Source organism: Enoplosus armatus, chromosome 24, assembly GCF_043641665.1.
Source record: "Enoplosus armatus isolate fEnoArm2 chromosome 24, fEnoArm2.hap1, whole genome shotgun sequence".
NCBI lineage: Eukaryota > Metazoa > Chordata > Actinopteri > Centrarchiformes > Enoplosidae > Enoplosus > Enoplosus armatus.
The window spans coordinates 542,913-561,688 of record NC_092203.1 but is presented as its reverse complement, the minus strand read 5'-3'; the positions used below and the strand labels follow the sequence as shown (position 1 = coordinate 561,688).

The 18,776-nt window shown below is 41.6% G+C and overlaps 2 protein-coding genes across 2 annotated transcripts; both read left to right on the top strand.

The window, feature by feature from the left end:
- The first annotated feature begins 4,031 nt into the window (after nt 1-4,031).
- Nucleotides 4,032-15,875, top strand: dhrsx (dehydrogenase/reductase (SDR family) X-linked). Its single transcript, XM_070930790.1, has 7 exons — nt 4,032-4,131; nt 10,477-10,584; nt 11,096-11,164; nt 13,088-13,189; nt 13,300-13,507; nt 14,384-14,591; nt 15,175-15,875. The coding sequence occupies exons 1-7, from the start codon at nt 4,032-4,034 to the stop codon at nt 15,346-15,348; spliced, it is 969 nt and encodes a 322-aa protein (XP_070786891.1). The 3' UTR covers nt 15,349-15,875.
- Nucleotides 6,663-8,714, top strand: LOC139306933 (E3 SUMO-protein ligase ZBED1-like). The gene has a single exon (XM_070930897.1). It carries the CDS (start codon nt 6,663-6,665, stop codon nt 8,712-8,714), a length of 2,052 nt encoding a protein of 683 aa, XP_070786998.1.
- Nucleotides 15,876-18,776: the final 2,901 nt, after the last annotated feature.

The following is an 18,776-nucleotide window of genomic DNA, read 5'->3' as shown; positions in this document are numbered from 1 at the left end:
ACCCCCAACCCGCTCTAACCAGCTTTTCACCTCCCGTGCGACAGTGCTAACCGCTGCGCCACTGAAGCGGTTCTGTCTGTCTGTCCTCTCTGTGGACAGATTTCGTCAACGCGGTAGGTGCGTAATTGCGATCAAAATGAAAGCCGAATTCGAAGGTGGGTTTGGGCCGAGCAAGGGCGCCGGAAGTACTTAACGCCCCTGACCCACATTCCTGTCGCAGATGACTGTTAATGGTCATGTTAGCATGCAGTACGACCCATGAATACTCATGTAATAATGTAGTAATGACTACTGAGTACGGCTGATGTGGTCCCTGTGCAAGATGGTCTCTAGTTGGTCATGTCTACCATGTCGGAGGGGGGGCTTTTGTGTCTTTTTCTCCATTTCTTCTGTTGACAGGCTGACTGGCTGAACTGTACCTGACCCTTTCAACCTGCGAAAGTACATTTGATGAGAGCAGGTTTTTCTTTTGAGAAGAAACAAAACATTGGGGTGCAGCTCAAGTTTACCCTGGGCTCGACCCCATCTCTGAACTCGAAACGAAATGAGGATTCGTCCTTAATTCTCGGTAGATGAGGTGCTCCTGCAGGACGACTTATTATCTCGCACTTCTGGATTTTAGCCAGCAGCCATCATCTGTTACTTGCCGAAATATTTCCACGTAACACAGCTCATTCGTAGCTCACCATCTGCCGTGCGGTTGCCCTTCGGCAAGTTAAGAGGTGAGCTGACCTGGCCAGCTTTCACTGTTTCACTGCAGAACTTGACCCAGTTTGGCAAAAGAAGCCCTCGCAGAGGACAAAAAAAGGAGACGCAAAGTTTTTCAGACGCAGAAATTATGATGAGCCGCCAAGCTGTACGCACTGGAGATGTCAAAATACTTCATGTGTACTTCAGTGATATCTCAAAATGGATGATGGAACGCCGCCTTCAGCTCAGTCTCTCTAAGTCGGAACTCCTGGGGATCCTACTAGACCGCCTTTTGTGACGGGGGATCAGGAGGTGCGTTGTGTGCCCCTGTAGCTGAAGTGGAACGTGACCAAATTTACCGAGGTTAATCCTCGGTAAGTTTGGTGCTTTCTTGGACATTGTTGCATAGTTACATCGCTGGTTATTTCCATTCCTGATTGGATATTCATAAGCTCCTAACGTTTCAGTGTTTAATAGTAGCAGTAGGATAATAGTAGAATTAATGTTTCCCATATGTAGGTGTTATTAGTTGCATTTATTACCCATAGTATAGTATCTGCCTGTGTCTTCAGTCTCATAGAGTGCAATTCATATAATTGCATCTCAAACAAATATCCTGTACAATAGTCAGCAATAAAGAGGCTATTGTGCAAAGCCATTCTTCCGAAGGAATCACGTCCATATCTACCGGTTCAACCGGTAAAAACCCATCATCACAGTGTCCCAGATTTCAAAAATCTTTCTGGGGACAGGCAAATCATCGCGTTTACGCTAACCTGCCCGTTGGATATGATGTGTGCAAAGTTGACACGTTAACCTGAGGATGGAGCGTCCAACATGGAAAAAAAAGGTTCATCTTCTGGAGGACGATGTGCAGTGACTCCAGCGGAGTCTGATGGTGGACAGGCACAAGCGGAAATGTTGGCCGTAATCATCAGGGGATGTCTTCTGGGGATCCTGAATATCAAACCCAGTTTCATAGCTCACCGGCCTGTATTGGTTGTGGTATCTTGTTCTGGACCAAACTGTTTGACAGACTATGATGGTCGTCATATTTTACCCAGTGAAGGAGTCGGAAATCGGAATGCTTTCTTTCATGCAGCCACAGATGACATGAAAGAACCTTGGGGGACGATACGATCGGCTACATTTCGACTGGTAATTATAAAATTGGAAGCTTGTAATTAGTAGATATGGTCCCAAATGTCAAATATACCCTTGATGCAGAACCTTTACTACTTCCCCACATGAATGAATGCGCATCTGTTTGACAGCACACCATGACAAATTATTCAATAGTGGATATTGATTCATTCAGACCAATGACCCCACATGGTTCAGACAACAAACAACAAGACTCTGTTATTTCCCAGCGTTTCGAGGCCATTGCAAATCACCTTGGGGGAGGACTGGGAAGGAATGCTCACTCTATATTAGAGCTTGGTTTAATTAATGTGAGGTTTTCAAAGTTTGTAGTAAATGACGTAAGCTGCATGAGCTAAGTCACGGCTTTTATGATCACCGCTGCCATAATAAATCCAGCAAGATATAAACTATGAATAGAAATGAATTATATTGAGTGTATCGCACCGCTGATCAAAGCATGCATTATGCTTCCCATGTGAGCGGAGCTGCGGGGGTCTGTGCAATATAATTTTGTCATCTGCCCATGTCTGCGATGGTCTGTTTTCTGGGAATTTGGGGGATTTTGGTAGGGTAGAGCGGGTTGGGGGTTCGACCCCCGGCTAATTAACCCTAATTAGTTGCTCCCCATGGAGACCACCAATGGATAAATGTGACCTGATCTGTAAAAGCGCTTTTCGGAACCGTTAAGGTTGAAATGAGTGAAGACCATTTACCATCTCAGGACAGGCAGGATAATGGTGGTGTTTTGGGTTGGCTGAAGTTCCTCTGTTTCACCTAAGCTAGAGCAAGCCGCGGCGACATCCAAAGGCTCAGTTGCGGTTGTTTCAGCCACACCTGACTTGACCCTTAAGGGCCCCACACATGAGGGGAGCGGTGGGGAAGCGCTACCCTTGGCGTGGCGCACACGGCTTGAAATTTCTCGTGAGTGCTGCGCTCAAAGTTCTAATTACTTCAAATTTGACCTTTCAAAGTGCAACCAATGCGATAACAGCTGTATGCGATGTAGCCAGAAGCGACACACACAAGCCGGGGAGGCAGAGAGTGACGGAAGGGAAAGCTCATACTCTGTGTTCCAGAATTCCCCAAACTTAACATTAACATGAAAAAACATACCACGGCATTGCCAGGAAAAGTAATGCGTGGCGAATTGTCGGCAGTCACGTGAGGCCACCAGGTTTGTGAACAGGCACATAGTTTACAGACTGATGTGTATTATTTGATACTAATTGTAAAAGTAGTCTTTTCATAAAATGGTATGCAACACAAAGTTGCTACTATGCAGTGTTCCAGGAAGACAGCTAGCAGATGTTGGGGCCCCATATAAATAAGATTAATTACTAGTTAGTCTAGTTAGTCTTGACATGGACTTCCTTGGAATATGATAGTCACGAGATAGAGGTTAAGGTCAGGGATGTGAAAGGTCATTCTGAGAGGTCTGTTTTCCTGACCCTTAGATGGGAAACGGAAGTTACAGACTCATGTGTTATAGTAGGACCCCATGTATGTCTAAAGGTATAAAAGACGAGCTTGAACAGGGTTCGAGGCAGCAGTACTGATTCGGCTACGGGTGCTGTACAGGCTAAGATGCGCATGCCTGTTGATCCTGATCTTTGATGCAAATAAAGAATATTATGTAAAAAGTCAGTATCAGCGGAGTTTCCTTCCATCATCGAATCATCGTCTACATCTGGGGAATGAAGAAGGAATTCACAACATTACTTTGCTAAATCCAATGCTAAACTTCTAAACTCAGCGCTATTTGATGGCGTATACCTGCGCTGCGCTTTGCCCTCTGCAAGTGTCTGCCGTGGTGTCAGTCTGTCCAAATGTCTTATCATCTAAAGGCAGCTTAACTGTGTGGGCCCTCCTGCTGAGATTGCATAGTATAATAATGTTTTAAATATTGTAATTTCCCTTGTGCAAATTAAAATGTGTGTGTTTTTTATGCGGTTTACATCAATTATTAGGAGCGACACACACAGCTTTAGCCTACAATGAAATACAATACATTCATAAAATGTAGTAAGAAATAAAAAGATAAGCCAAATTAATCGGCACCATTTTTGGCATCTTGTGACGCAATTTTGACCAGGGGCGGAACCACGGGCAGATAAATACCAGGCTAGCTCCGACCCCGGACTTATTAACGTGAAGCACAGTTGGACTCGGAAGCTATTCGGTCGGAAAACAGAGGGATGTGGCTGCTGTCAGTGTTGGTGCCTCTTGCCAGGCTGTATTTATGCGGAATTAAAGTCCTTCTTTATCAGATGTTCAACAGCTCTTTTACGCTACCAGGTCAGGTCAATTTATGTTTCCCAAATGTCTGTTACTGTCTGCTAATCTGTATTCTTCCAAGTTAAAATTTCCCGGTGTCAACAATACGTGTCGTTTGCATGCCGAACCCCGTTAGGAATATGACAGTTTACAAAATTATTACCTTATTTATTGACGAATGAACATAGGGGATGGAACCTGAGTAAAGACTTTTAATGACGGTGTGTTCTGGTCAGTTCGGCATACTTATGATTCGCAAAGCATGTAAAGCTCATTATAATCTTCCAACAACAAAACCCCCAAAACAAAATAGGGAGCTAACCTTGTGAACCAATTCTGAAAAATGCAACTGTTGTGGAAAGAAATGCTGCCAGAGGGATCTGATGCGTGCGGAATTAACTAGCTAAGCGAGCTAACTACTGAAAGAGACAAAGCCAGATTCTCCAACGGGGGTTACGGTTGTGAACAGTCAAGGCAACGGTCAATTGGGGATATTCTTAACGGAGTTTGGTGACAGTGACTATATGAGTGCACAACCTGTCACTGCCCTATTTAGCCATCTACGGTGACAGTTAAAGGAGTAAAGGTAAAGTTTTTTCACGTTTGTCTTAAAACAGTAGTGAGGTGTCCATATGAACATTGAAACATTTGCTGTTAGACAGAATTTCAGAATAGCCAATGTATCATTGAGACCGTGTGTCTAATATTGTATCTACCTAGAATAATGGTGTGTTTTTTTTTGTCAAATGAACTGACTGGTAATAGTTCCCTTACCTTTATGATTTAACAGCATGTGTACTACAACTCGAAGCCTGTCCCCTGTAGGCTACATGTCCCCACTTGACAGTTCAACTAGATCTTAGCATAAAAAATCAGTTACATTTATCATGGTTGATCAATGTGTAAAATTATTTGTTGAAGCCTTAGTTGCCTTGGTAAGGTGATATGGTTGAAAATGCTACCACAATATCAATAAGGATATTTTCGTTCATCAATATATAATTGTATATATATATGTATATATATATATATGTATGTATGTGTGTGTGTGTATATATATATATGTATATGTATGTGTGTGTGTATATATATATATATACATATATGTATGTATATGTGACATTATTTGACCCTGATTTATTTGTAGGTTTATGAGTGCTGAAATCAATCCAGGCAATATCTCAATACTCTTTTTGACACTAGAACTTGAATAACCTTTAGATTGACTACAGGAGGGAAATACTCTCCCTAGACTTTGCTATTCAGAAGACCAGCAGAAATGCAGTGTTTGACTCCTTCCAAATAGTCAAATTAGTCAATTTTCCTGCCTAATTGTAGGACAACGTGCCTTTAAAAAAAATAAATTTAAAAATAAATAAAAAAAAGTCAGGTAAGTCTGACAATTTCGCCATCAAACTTCACTCTTGACCTTGGAGGTATGAGTAGGAGTAAGTTTGATAAAATCATCGTAACTCCTTTTTCAGGTCATCTGCTGGGAACCATGAGATGTGATTAAAAGCTGTGGAAAAAGGTGGTTAAGTGGACCTTTTTACACTGTAAACAATGAAGCAACGCATAACCGGAATAACTGCGCGCAAATAACAACTATCTCACTTTAAGGCTCTTAATGTGCACTCACTTTAATTGAGATTTAACGCCACAAGCCAAAAGGAAATTTTCTGTAAAAGCATGTGATGGTAGACTGAGAAATCATTAATGGGTTACACTTTAAGACAAAGAGGTGATTGTGTCGCCAGACACCAACTCGTATAATCTCATAATCTCTGTTTAACAGGCAGTAATGGAATTTCCTAAATTCTTGTTATTCACACGGGATATTCCACGCCGTGACAAAAAGATAAAGCCTGACTGGCTTGTGATCCATGAAAAGGAAATTCCAGTTTTGCAGCCTGGACGTAAGTGTTGTTGTTCATGGACAATGTTTACAATTTTCAGTCAGGAGTTTAAGCCAATTTTAAGTTTAAACCACTTATCCAAAATAAGAAAATTAAGATTTATGTCTGTTATAATCCTCCACTGCATTGTAAAACCCTGAGTGCACAAAGAAGTGGAGTTGGTCAAAGCTGAATCAGACTATACAGCAAATAGTTCAGGTGTTCTTTTATATCCTCCTCCATTTTCACATTGTTTATCAAATAACTGGTTTAGGAAATCAGGTAAATTGTGGACACAAATCTGTCTAATGCTTCATATCGCAATGTTCACTGTTCACTGTGTTGAAAATGAAAAGTGCCCTGAGATGACTTCTGTTGTGATTTGGCGCCATATAAATACAATTGAATAAAATTGAACTGAACTGAGCCCGTGGCTTAAGAGTTAAGATAACATGTTGTAACCGTTACGATTTTAATGGCTAAAACTATTAAAGATTGTGCCTAGACACAACACAGCTGAAACATTGCACAATCCCATCTCAGTGGAGCTTCACAAATGGCTATAATGTTTGTATCATCGTCCTCAAATGTTTATTTCACCATTCTTGTTAGGTACTCAATAAGTGAAGGCAAGTGGATTGCTTACCGAAGGAACCAATGGAGGGTAAAAGTTCAGGACCTTCATGCTCTGGCCTCAATCTGGTCGCACACCCGCGGGCCAAAAGCAAAGTTTGGAAATACTTTGGCTTTGACACAGATGCAGATGGCTGCATATTGCACTGGAAACGGATATACTGTCGCGTATGTATGAGTCAAATAGCTTATTCTGGAAACACCTCCAATCTGTCGTACCACCTTGAAAAAAACCACCCGGTAGAGTTTAGTGAGTTTGTGAAGAGCAACACAGATCAGATGCGAGAGGCATTCGCCACAGCGTTCTCTAGGATAAAGACGGAGCCTTCGGGTCTACATGTTCAGCAGCAATCCCAGGACACGAACTCAAGGCAGAGCTTAGACTATGAAAACAGACGACACAATGATCTGACTGTTGCTGTCATCAACTTCATCTGCGAGGGGTTGTACCCTGTATCTGTAGTTGAAGAGCCTACTTTCAAGACCTTAATGAGTACCGTTGATCCTGGGTACTCTCCGCCGAGCAAAAGGGACCTGGCAGTTAAAATGCTTCCTCAGATGTATTGCCATACCCGGGACATGGTCTTTAGTGAGCTTGCAGGGGTTTTGAACTGTGGCGTTACTACCGACCTTTGGCAAAGCCAAACCCAGAATAGAACATACATTTCACTCTCTATGCATTCAGTCAATTACAACACTTCAACTGGCTTCTCTGTCACCAACAAGTGCCTTAAAACTTTCGAAGTACAAGAGGACAACACAGCCGAGAACATCACCAGAGCAATGTATGAAGCGTTTGTTGAGTGGGGGATAACTCATAAAGTCAGCGGTGCCACCACAAATGGTTCAGTGGACATTGTCAAAGCATGCTCGCTCTTGGAACTATCAGTGGAAATGCCTTGCCTTGGACATACTGTCAACCGTGCAATGGACGAAGCCTTCCAGCTGCCACGAGTTGACGGCTTTCTGGGATGCTGCCGCAAACTTGTTGATCATTTCAGAGAACCGCCGATTTATCTGCTGAAGGAAAAACAGAAGCAGCATGGCCTTGCTCAGTGTGCACTTATCACAGACAGGGGTAGGTCTTGGTTGGCCACATTGGCAATGTTACAAAGACTGAAAGGGCAACAGGTTGCTATAACTGCAACACTTATAGAGAGTTCCAGCGGCCATCATTTCAACTTCGATGGCCCTGACTGGGCCTTGTTGGAGGGCTTGATTGAAGTCCTCCAGCCTTTTAAAGTTGTGGCAAACATGATAACTTCTTGCAGGTACCCAACCATCAGCATGGTTAGGCCTGTGCTTCATATGCTGTTGAATACCACCCTCAAGGTCAAGGAAGGGGACCTCAAAGAGATCAGCATGACCAAAGAGGTCATCTCAAAAGTCCTATCAAGCACCTATTCACAGAATTCACAGCTATCGCAAGAAATTTCAACATTCCTCAACCTTGCTACCTTCCTGGATCCTCGGTACAAGAAGTTGCCTTTCCTGTCCACTCAAGAACGCTCCAAAGTTGAGAATATTATCATTGACGAGGCAAAAGCAATCCTTGAGAAGCAGATTGTAGAGCGACCGTCTGTAGACGATTTCTCCTTGGTATCTGACGAGCCGCCTAGCAAAAAGCAGACACCTCTAAGGGAATCTGCAGCGAGCAGCGTAACCCAAAACAATCCTTTGGCTGCCATATTTTGCCCGTCTGATGCGGACCAGAGCCAGGAGGAGCTGCATGCACAGGTGGTAGAGGAACTGAGCAATTACAAATCACAAAGAGTCCTAGGTCTGGATGAAGACCCTTTACTGTGGTGGTCAAGTCATGCACCCTTGTTCCCCACCCTACCCAAGGTGCTCCAGAAGTACTGGTGTGTTCCTGCCATGAGTGTGCCTTGTCACAGGCTGTTCAGCTCCTCTGGGACTGTTCTGTGTGGAAAAAGGAACCGTATAGCTCCAGCTTTAGTTGATAAGCAAGTCTTCTTGTATGAGAACTCGCGAAGCTACTATGAGCCTGAACCCTGCGAGGATGACTTGGACAGTGTTTGGGAAGGAAACTGTAGTCTGAGTCAGCCACTTGAATGACAAGTCAAAGAATTTTGATGACTTTATTCCCTGACTACTGTGGGCCTACATGCCAGACGTGTTGAAGCATTAAAAAATATAATCAAGCTGTATCCATCAGTAGTATGAAAATGTAATGGACCTTTTTATAATATCCTTTGATGTATGATCTGTTTGAAAAGAGTTTGGCCTATGGTGTCTTGCTGAGTAATTTTAAAAGAATTGTCTAGCCTGGCATCGAATGCGAATTAGTCTGGAACCTCTCCGTTCATTTTCAATTTCCAAGGGGCGTTACGAACGGGCATCTGGATGCAATTGGATAGACCTACAGCCAATCAGAGCAACAAAGCGCACAATGAAGCGCTGAGCGACGGAAAAGTGTTGTGATGGAGAAGAGAAAAATAGAGAAAACGTAGCGTCCAGTTTTTTTAGTACTGACGCGACGGCGGATTCAACGGAACGTTCCACATCAGCGGTAGCCATCTTGGTTGTTTTCAGACATGCATCAATGGCGCTGCTCTGTCAGCCTTCATATCACACCCGCCTCGTATTAGATAAACGGTCGTGGTTGACCCGACCCTGGCCAGGCCAGCTGGAAATCACTAGTGAACTCCCATTTGTTCAATTTTTCAAGGGAATGACATTTTGGTTTTTTGTGAAATGTCTCAACAAGTATTGGATGGATTGTCATTGTCATTGCAGTTTGGTACGTACATTTATGGCGCCCATAGGAACGAACGCTAACGACTTTAGCGATGCAAGCAACGTCCAACATTATATACCTGCTAACATCTGCATTTTAGTATCGTCATTGCGAGCATGTGAGCATACTGATGCTAGCATTGAGCTCAAATCACCGCTATGCGCACGCACAGCCTCACAGGGGTAGCATGGCTGTAGACTCTCGGGCTTGTTACATTGCAGTTCATGTATGGGTTAAAGAAATAAGGCACTTTTTGTTGATTAGAAGTGCTGTTCGTTTTTGTTTTTTTTTAACCATGTGCAGAGCCAGGCTAGCTGTTTTCCTCTGCTTCCAGTCTTAATGCTAAGCTAGGCTCACCACATCCTGACTCCAGCTCTGTAAGGATTAGATTGAAATCAATCTTCAAGGTGGAATGTGTATTAAAACTTATAGGTCAAGTATACAATGACTTTTTAAAAAAAAATTTATTTAGCTATTGCACAAATGAGTGAAAATGATTAAACTGCTATAGTTGACATCGCATTTTCCCCCTCATCATCGTAGTTTTTCCTGTCAAAAGCTGAATGAATTCTAGCGATTACAGAATAGTAATACTGTGTGATGTCTCCTACAAACATCTACTTGGTATGTTATAAGCCCTGTTGTGTCTTTTTGCACTTTTTTTCAGGTCCTATGGTTCAACTTGTTTAGTTTTATTTGGGATGTACGTTGTAAATACCTACTGTATATGGAAATTGCGGCATTAACCACGTACGATTTTTAAAAATGTCTTGCTCTGCAGAACACCGCACATATATATATATATATATATATATATATAGTATATATATATATATATATATATACAGTATATATATATATATATACTATGATGTAAAAGAACTCTATGAAAGTAAAGATTTTGTTTTCAACATTTGCCTGACTGGTTGATGTCTAAACATGATTTAACCACATTTTAACTCCACCTGTTATTTACGCAGAAAAAAAAAAATTCAAATTATATTGCTACCGATTCCCAAAGAAATGGAAATGAAGGATTGCCTAATGTTCTCACGTGGTCCCCTCTCTCCTCCTACACAGTCTTACCCAAGCAAAATGGAAGGGTTGCCATTGTGACTGGGGGTACCAGAGGAATGGGTTTTGAGACAGCGAGACACCTGGCAAGCCTCGGCATGCATGTTGTCATAGGTAGGCTACTGTCCAATCATATGCCTTTCAGCCAGGTTATGTAGTTCAGTCCAGTTCCAATTTTCCCCCCTCATCTTAATGTTTTACCCTAAATAAATTACGCAAATGTTGTTAGAAGACACTGGTTGTGCGCCATAATTGTGTAAAATCCAGTTATAGTTTCTGCGCCTTACCCCCTCCCATCAGACTGAATTCCATCGAACTGTCTGAAATGACTTGCGTATCAATCAACAACAGGAACTATCCCCTAAGGAATGTTATGGTGCTTTGTGATTACGTGTCCTGTCATTTGAGTTCATGCAGTGTTTTGTCCAGTAGTCAAAATGAAATAAAGCTTAGATCGATTTATGTTTTATATATATATATGACAGGTAAGACTTTTCAGGATACATGAACAATTAGCTCTGCTCTAAACAGTCTTATTGAGTCAGTGTAGGCAGTTGGATTGAGTCAAAGGTGATATCTGCTGGACATCTGCCCACCAAGCCTCTCTGATCTCCATCATGTCCAGCTGGGAACGAGAAAGAAGAGGGCACAGCAGCCGTCCAGAAGATTCATGAAGAGGGCAGCAAGGGTAAAGGTAATCATCTGTCTGTCTGTTTGGGGGGGGGGGAAATAACAAATGCCCTCATTGGACAGCCACTATCATATCTATATACATCTGGATCCGGATTTACTTTCAATTCATCATGTATCACATTATTGTTGGTAGAATAGCCCATCAGGGTGGAATACACCAAGACCTAATTAATGAAAAAAAAAAAAAAAAAAAAAAAAAAATATATATATATATATATATATATATATATAAAAAGGGGCAAATAAATAGTAACAGGCAGTGGTGGAGAACTTTTTAAGAAGTAACAGCCTTTGTCGTATGACTGGTAGCTTATGGCGGCTAATGTTCGCGAATTTAAATAAAGCAAACTTTAGCTAAATATTGCTGTGTTGCTGACACTACTGAGTTAGTTGGCAATACCACAATGTAACAATGCTCCTTTAGACGTATTTATTTTGTTTTACTTTAAATTTACCCTTACCCAATAAAAGTTTGATGTATTTTGAGTATGAGCAACAAAACACTCATACACGTATGTATATATGTGTGTATATGTATGTATATATATTTTTATGTGTATGTATGTGTATATATATTTGTGTATGTATGTATATGTGTGTATATATGTATGTGTGTATATATATAGATATGTATATATATGTGTATGTATATATATATATATGTATATGTGTGTATATATACAGTGCTTAACAAATTTATTAGACCACCTGTCATAAAAATGAGAAAACACATATTTTAGAAATCTGTTAAAAACTTGTTTCAAACTAAAAGTTGTATTGTCATTTATTAGGCAAATAACAAACTGGAACAACTAAATAGTCCTTATTCACATATATTAACCAAAAATCTTAATATTTTGTATGACCTCCTTTGGCCCTGATAACAGCTTGCATTCTTGCAACCACAAAACAAATTTTGTTCTGTTCAGGAATACAAGTAAATAACTGTAATTTGGCATCTCAATCAAAAAATAATAATGTGCTTTACTATTTTTTTTCTGCTTTTTTTGTAAAACAGTAAATTTGAGAATTCGTGGATAACAATAACAATAATTATATTTTAGCATTAAAGATATAATTTTGATTAAAGAGCTTGGCTTGCACATACTGGTGAATTAACCATTACAGAAACAATACTGTTAATTTAGGGCAGCGGTGGCAAACACCTTACACTGGGTGGTGGTCTAATAAATTTGTTAAGCACTGTATATATATGTGTGTATATATATATAGATATGTATAGATGTATGTGTGTGTGTGTGTGTGTATATATATGAAAAATACTGTAGGTCAGCTTTAAGAGAATCTTCATCTTTAGAATGAAAGAATAAAGATGTCTAACTTCCGGGGCACTAGACTAAATAGCCCCATGATGAAAACGTGTCTTTCCAAGTGAAATGTTGAGTGGTTCGTGATAAATTAATATGCAACGTGATGAAATGATTCTGAAACTACGACTATGAGAGTTTACAGTATTTGGTTCAACTCATTTGTTTTAAATAGGTGCTCGAGACAGTCCGTTCAGAAGAGCCACGAGCGGTGGTCGTCAATAACATGCCCGAGCGTGAGACGTTGCTAATTGTTAAATGCTAGCTAGTATCTGGCAGGTCCAGGATGTAGACAGAAGCGCCTCCTCTCACATATGCTTTGTTGACGCACCGCGTACACTGGCAAATCAGCATGCATTTCTTGAATAATAAGATTTTTCTATGGGGATCAGTATACTTTTTATAGTACATTCTGTCGTACTGTAGTATTCGTCTTAGAAAGAAATGGAGTAGAGCTCCACATGAGGACAAGCCACAGAAGTATTGACTGAATCTGGTGGCTACGAATATTTTAGATATAAGTTTTCCTCAATTTGGTTTTCAAAACCTGGTCTAACCCGGAATCTGTGCTAACATGGCTTCCCCCCGTTCCACAGCTGAGTTTGTGTACGTGGACCTGACCTCGCTGAAATCGGTGCGTCAGTTCGCCCAGGCGTTCAAAGACAGAGGCCTCCCGCTCCATGTCCTGGTCAACAACGGTAGGCCGCTTCGATTGTCCCCGTGAATGCATAAAAAAAAGTCATGTTAGTGTGCCATTTTTAAAAACAATTTTGCATGCACCCCTATCTTCTGTCGCTCTCTCCCGCAGCTGGAACCATGCTGGTTCCTGAGACACAGACGGAGGATGGCTTTGAGTTCCACTTCGTGCTCAACTACCTCGGCCACTTCCTGCTGACCAACCTGCTGCTGGACACACTGAAGAGGTCGGGAAGACAGGGCTGCTGCACCAGAATCATCAACATGTCCTCTGCCACACACTACGCGGGAGTTATGCACATGGATGACCTAAACAGGAGGTGAGAGGAAGAATGGAAATCATGGTTTCACACACACACACACACACACACACTCGGCCGGCGCCCCTATTTTGCAAGTACAAGGCATCTTGGGACTCCCAGACTATGTGGGGCGCCTCGCAAAGTGGCCGGGTGACGTGGAATATCGACCAGAGGGGTCGCTGACCGATACGTCCAGCCAGTCACATCACTGTTCTCATCGCTCTGAAACGGGCGGGGCCAATCACAGTGGAGCATGACGAGCTCAACCAATGAAAAAGACGGCTTCTTCAGGAAATCCTATTTTCTGTCTTGGATGCTGCAGAGGTGTTTAAAATAATACAATTTCTCTAAGGAGGCTGTGACCCACAGAGTTCAAAAGAACGGCTCATTGTTCTTCTTTTGTATTTTTTTTATAATCACTAAATAAATAAATAATAAATAATCACTCGGCTAATGATCAGGTCCAAACATGCAGACAAACAGATGTGGATATGAGACTCAGCGCAAAGTTAATTCCGGGGGGGGAACAAAACCAACGATGGTGACTCCCACATGAGCCATGTTGCTACCCGAAATGCTCACCAAGTAGCACCAAATATGGATTAATCCGCCGCTGAAAATAGTCCCGCAACAAATGCACTATTTCCTCCTGTTTGAGCGACGTTTGTTAAAAGATGCAATGACCGCATGATTTAGGAAATTATCGAGCCTTTTTTTGTTTGTTTGTTTGTTTGTTTTATATGTGCAAACTACGATGTTTACAGCTCGGAAACATAACGGACAATCCTGGCTCAGGCTTTGGGCTCGTCAGATCGGGAATTTGCGCTCACTTCAATGAAAGGCAAAAACATAATCTGCACACTCTGATCACCCCCCCCCCCCCCCCGTCTCCAGGATCTGCTACAGTTCCCATGGCGCCTACGCCCAAAGCAAACTGGCTCTGGTCCTCTTCACCTACTACCTGCAGGAGCAGCTGGCAGCCGGCGGCTTCCCGGTGACCGCCAACGCCGTGGACCCCGGCATGGTGGACACGGCTCTGTACAACAACCTGTGGAGTCTGGCGCAGGCGCTGAAGAAGCCAGTGGCCAAGATACTGTTCAGGGTACATTTTTTACTAATACGACTTTGTGTTAACACAGGCTGAACCCTTTTTCTCCAAATCCATATTCTCAATTAACTGAGTGGCGACCACTTTTTCGAAAAAGTTTTGAAAACTGTACAAATGGTTGCACAGGGTTGGATCTGACTTGGGGAAAAAAAATGTTGGGAGGTGACTTGTAAGTAGAAACTGTTAAAAGGAATTTGGCGCAAATTCAATCATAATTCCTGGAGGAAGGCAGCAAATTTTAATGTCTCCATTAAGGTATTCGGGCATTTTCTCCAGGTTCACAACTCTGTGCTCCCTTTAGCAGCCAAGACAGTTTCCAATTATTCAGATTTGAAGGGTTATGACAGTATTTTTTTTTACCACCAAACAAAGCCACGTCATATAAATGCTAGTCTAGGCAATTAAGGTTTTTGTTATTAGCATGTGCTCAAGCCAAAAGCCTCAAATAATCATTAATTCCAACTTTATGTTAATGTAGAAATTAGCTTTGATACAATGACTGACACGGGCTACAGTTGCAGTCTTTTCCCGTCCTTTTGACAGTTCTGTTTTCCCCATGCATGTCCTCCTCCGTCAGACCCCAGCAGAGGGAGCATCCGTGACCATCTACGCTGCGGCCGCCTCTGAGATGGAGGGGGTCGGGGGCTGTTACCTGTACAACGGCGTGAAGAGGCAGTCCTCCGGCATTTCCTACGACTCCGAGCTACAAGCCGAGCTGTGGAAGAAGAGCTGTGAGCTAGCGGGCCTTTAGGAGGCCCCGCTGTGCCAAGTAATCGCCGACAATCTGAGCACAAATCCCAAATGTGGATTAATCCGCCGCCAAAAATAGTCCCCATCAAATGCAACCATTTCCTCCTGTTTGAGTGACGGTTGTTAAAAGATGCAATTATGACCAGATGATTTAGGAAATTATTGAGCCTTTTTTGCTGCTTGAAGATCGCTCTCTTACTTTTTTCTATTAGCATAAAAAAAAAAAGAGATTAACATAAGAGATTAGGTTCGTGTCTCCAATATCCTCTGGTCTTTTATCGCTGTGCCACCTCTGCTTTGTAAAATGCACTGTATTGCATTTTAGCCGGAGACTGTATTCCAATCAAATGGCCAATGTATTGATTATATATTGGTTTACCGTGATCACTGTGAATGATGCCCTTTTCCAGTGTGTATTAATTTATAGTCACTGCGAACAGTCTGCTTACATTTATTGTATCAACAGATTGAGAAAGGTGTTACACTTGAGAATATGTTAATCGCTAATAAACATATTCCGAGCCACCAGATTTATCATTTTGTTGTTTTTTTTAAATTCATTTGCATTATTTAGTTTTATTTTTTCCTACTGTTATTTAGGTAAATAACACTCCGAGAGGGTTGTCTAATCTGAATATTTCCCCTGTAAGTGAGACTCCACAGACTTTCATGGGGAACTATTTTCTACTGAGGATGAATAAAGGTGAAAACTGTTCATCCTATGGCACTCCAATGGCTTAACAGTCCCTTTTTTTTTTTAAGCAGTAAAATTCAAAAGGAGCCGTCAGTTGACCACAGCCTGACCCTCACATTGTAAAACGACGCGATCCTGAGAAATGAAGAAACGACAAATCTGAAAGTTCATTCTTGACAAAACAGTCTTAGCTCGAGGTTCACTTACGAGCCTTTTTTTTTTTCCTGGAGCTTTCAACTGCATCCCGCGGTTCGCTAATGAAGACACTGTAAAAAGCCTCAGAAAAAGCTTGTGAGTGAACAATAGCTTGACAAAACCTCATCGGGAAAGGAGTTAGATTGTCAGTGAAGACCCCACCTGAGCTACAAGGACAACCGGAAGCCCCCAAAGACCCCCCAAACAACTGATTTTTAGGTAAACTCATTCATATTTTCACATTGGCACCTACCACGGGTCAAATCAGACACAGTCCTTCATACAAGTGCAATGATGTACAATATTATTTATTAAATCAAGAGTAAAAACATTAAAAACATTCACACCATTAAAATGGCCCCCATAACCCAAGTAAACATTTACTACTGTTCGAGCTCTTTAAAAGTACAGGCAACAGAGTCTAATGTGCAAATGCAAATCTAAGAGCTTGTTTTTGTTCAAATGTGCAAAGATGTAATAAAAAAAAAAAAATTAAAAAAGGTGCCATTGAGTCAGAGAAAATCTTAGTTACCACAAAAAAAAAAAAAACATAACGTAACATGTCAGGCTGTATTCGTTCATGTACAACTTACAATACAAATGAGATGATGGGCTTCCATCCCTGAAAAGAAAGGTCATGTATGGAAGCCCAATGCCACCAAAAAAAAAAGAAAAAGAAAATTAGATGAAAAGTTAGGAATGATGACAAATATGTATTGCAAAGTAATGTCACAATTCCACGACACTTTGCGTTGCGAGGCAGGTCAGATCTCTGACCGTCCAAATTACGAGATGCTAGGTCTCAACGTCGTTTTTGCAAAATTGTAATTCTGAGGCACAGAGTCCTACTGTAATTAAAATACACTCGTGCAAATGTTGTAGTTTGACCATTCCAAACTTCCCATCTACTGATTTAAAACACCCAGGGATAGCCAGTAAAATACTAAACAGCACATAAACTAAACTACTAACAAACAATATAGCTGTAACTGTAAAGTTAAAATGCAAATGGTAGACCGATTAATACAGGATTTGAGTTCTGGAGGCTCACGTAATGTACAATGTGGCCTGAAATCCACTGTTATCAGCCGACGTACAATATCAATACCGATATATAAGCTAACATCAGCCGATATATGGGCCCAATTTAATAACAGCGTAATAACAGAGGGACGGCCTTGGATTCCTCTGGACAGATTTAAAAAAAAAAGCCAAACCAGTCTGCGCTCACAAAAGCCGTCACTGGAAATATACGATACCAGTATTATTAAAGTTACCTTTGATCAAGTGTAACCAGAAATCTAAAAGCGATGGCCCCTCACCCTCCACAGTTATTGTAGGAAACTCAACACAGCTTGACGTGCAAAGCTCGTGCAGTGGGTTCTGCCACGAAGCAGCATGTTGTGGATTAAATGACTTTTCATAACCCCAAGCGGACTTACTAAAGCACAACGTCGTGACTTTCTATACTTAAGATGAAGTGTCTCCATGCTTGAAAACTGCCCTTTTATGCTGGCTTGATGACGTCGTTTTCCGGTCTGGTTTCAAATCCACCATCTCATGTGACACATTTATTAAACAATTTTGCAAAATACTGCACAGTCTGCTACATTCACATGAGATCATTTACATTCCTGTTAAGTGAACCGTGAACCTGTGCAGGTCCTTAACCAGAGGATTTATCCTGTTTCTTGGACTTAGCCCTCTCCAGTTGGCTTAAGTATTTCTACGGGAGGTCTGTCTGACTTTATTTTACCCTCACATGTTGGCGACATGAATTCGAATTCTGACCCTGTGAAGTATGGAAAGTAAAATTACCCAAGACCAGAACGTAGTACCATGGATGCAGAAATCTGCCTGCAGCGGTCCCGAATACAGATTCGAGGTCAAGAAGCTTTAGTGTCGGCTGTGTATGGATAAAGACAAGCGGGCTGACCTGCAGTCTAATCTGGGTCGTCTGATTCAAACTGATAAATGCAGTGACACAACAAATGGTAAATCGCGGAGCCAGGGCACGACTTACGTACGGTACATCACCGGAATGTTCTCAGTGCGCTAGTTTCTTCAGTGAAAAAGCACTTCTATCATAAACAAAAGTAAATAGAGGAAAAACTCGAATTAATACAAACCAAGTGGGGTGCTAAAAGGGCTTCATTGCATTTAATACGTGCATTTGCAATGTGCGGTGATATATTCAACATTTTCTTTAATTGTCAACAAACTCCACGTGCCAAGCCAAACCAACAGTGAATGTATCTACTAGCATAGTATTGTGTGTGTGCATCACAGTCTTTTCCTCTGTGCCATAGAGCTCCATTGTTGTCCAGAAACTACTAAAAACACACCAGTGGGCCACACTGTCGCACTGGGGGGGGACATGTTCCTTCATTACCATAAACACACACACCGTTGTGCTGCCCCAAATACTCACTAGGTCCACCAAATGTGGATTCATCCGCTGCCGAAAATAGTCCCCAACAAATGCACTATTTTGTCCAGTTTGAGTCCAGTTTTTTTGTTGTTTTTTTTTTTTTTTTTTT

Coding starts and splice junctions, on each gene's coding strand:
- dhrsx (XM_070930790.1), top strand. CDS start 4,032: ATGTGGCTGCTGTCAGTGTTGGTGCCTCTTGCCAGGCTGTATTTATGC. Junction 10,585..11,095: donor CGGCATGCATGTTGTCATAG/GTAGGCTACTGT, acceptor CATCATGTCCAG/CTGGGAACGAGAAAGAAGAG. Junction 13,508..14,383: donor ATGGATGACCTAAACAGGAG/GTGAGAGGAAGA, acceptor CCCCGTCTCCAG/GATCTGCTACAGTTCCCATG.
- LOC139306933 (XM_070930897.1), top strand. CDS start 6,663: ATGGAGGGTAAAAGTTCAGGACCTTCATGCTCTGGCCTCAATCTGGTC.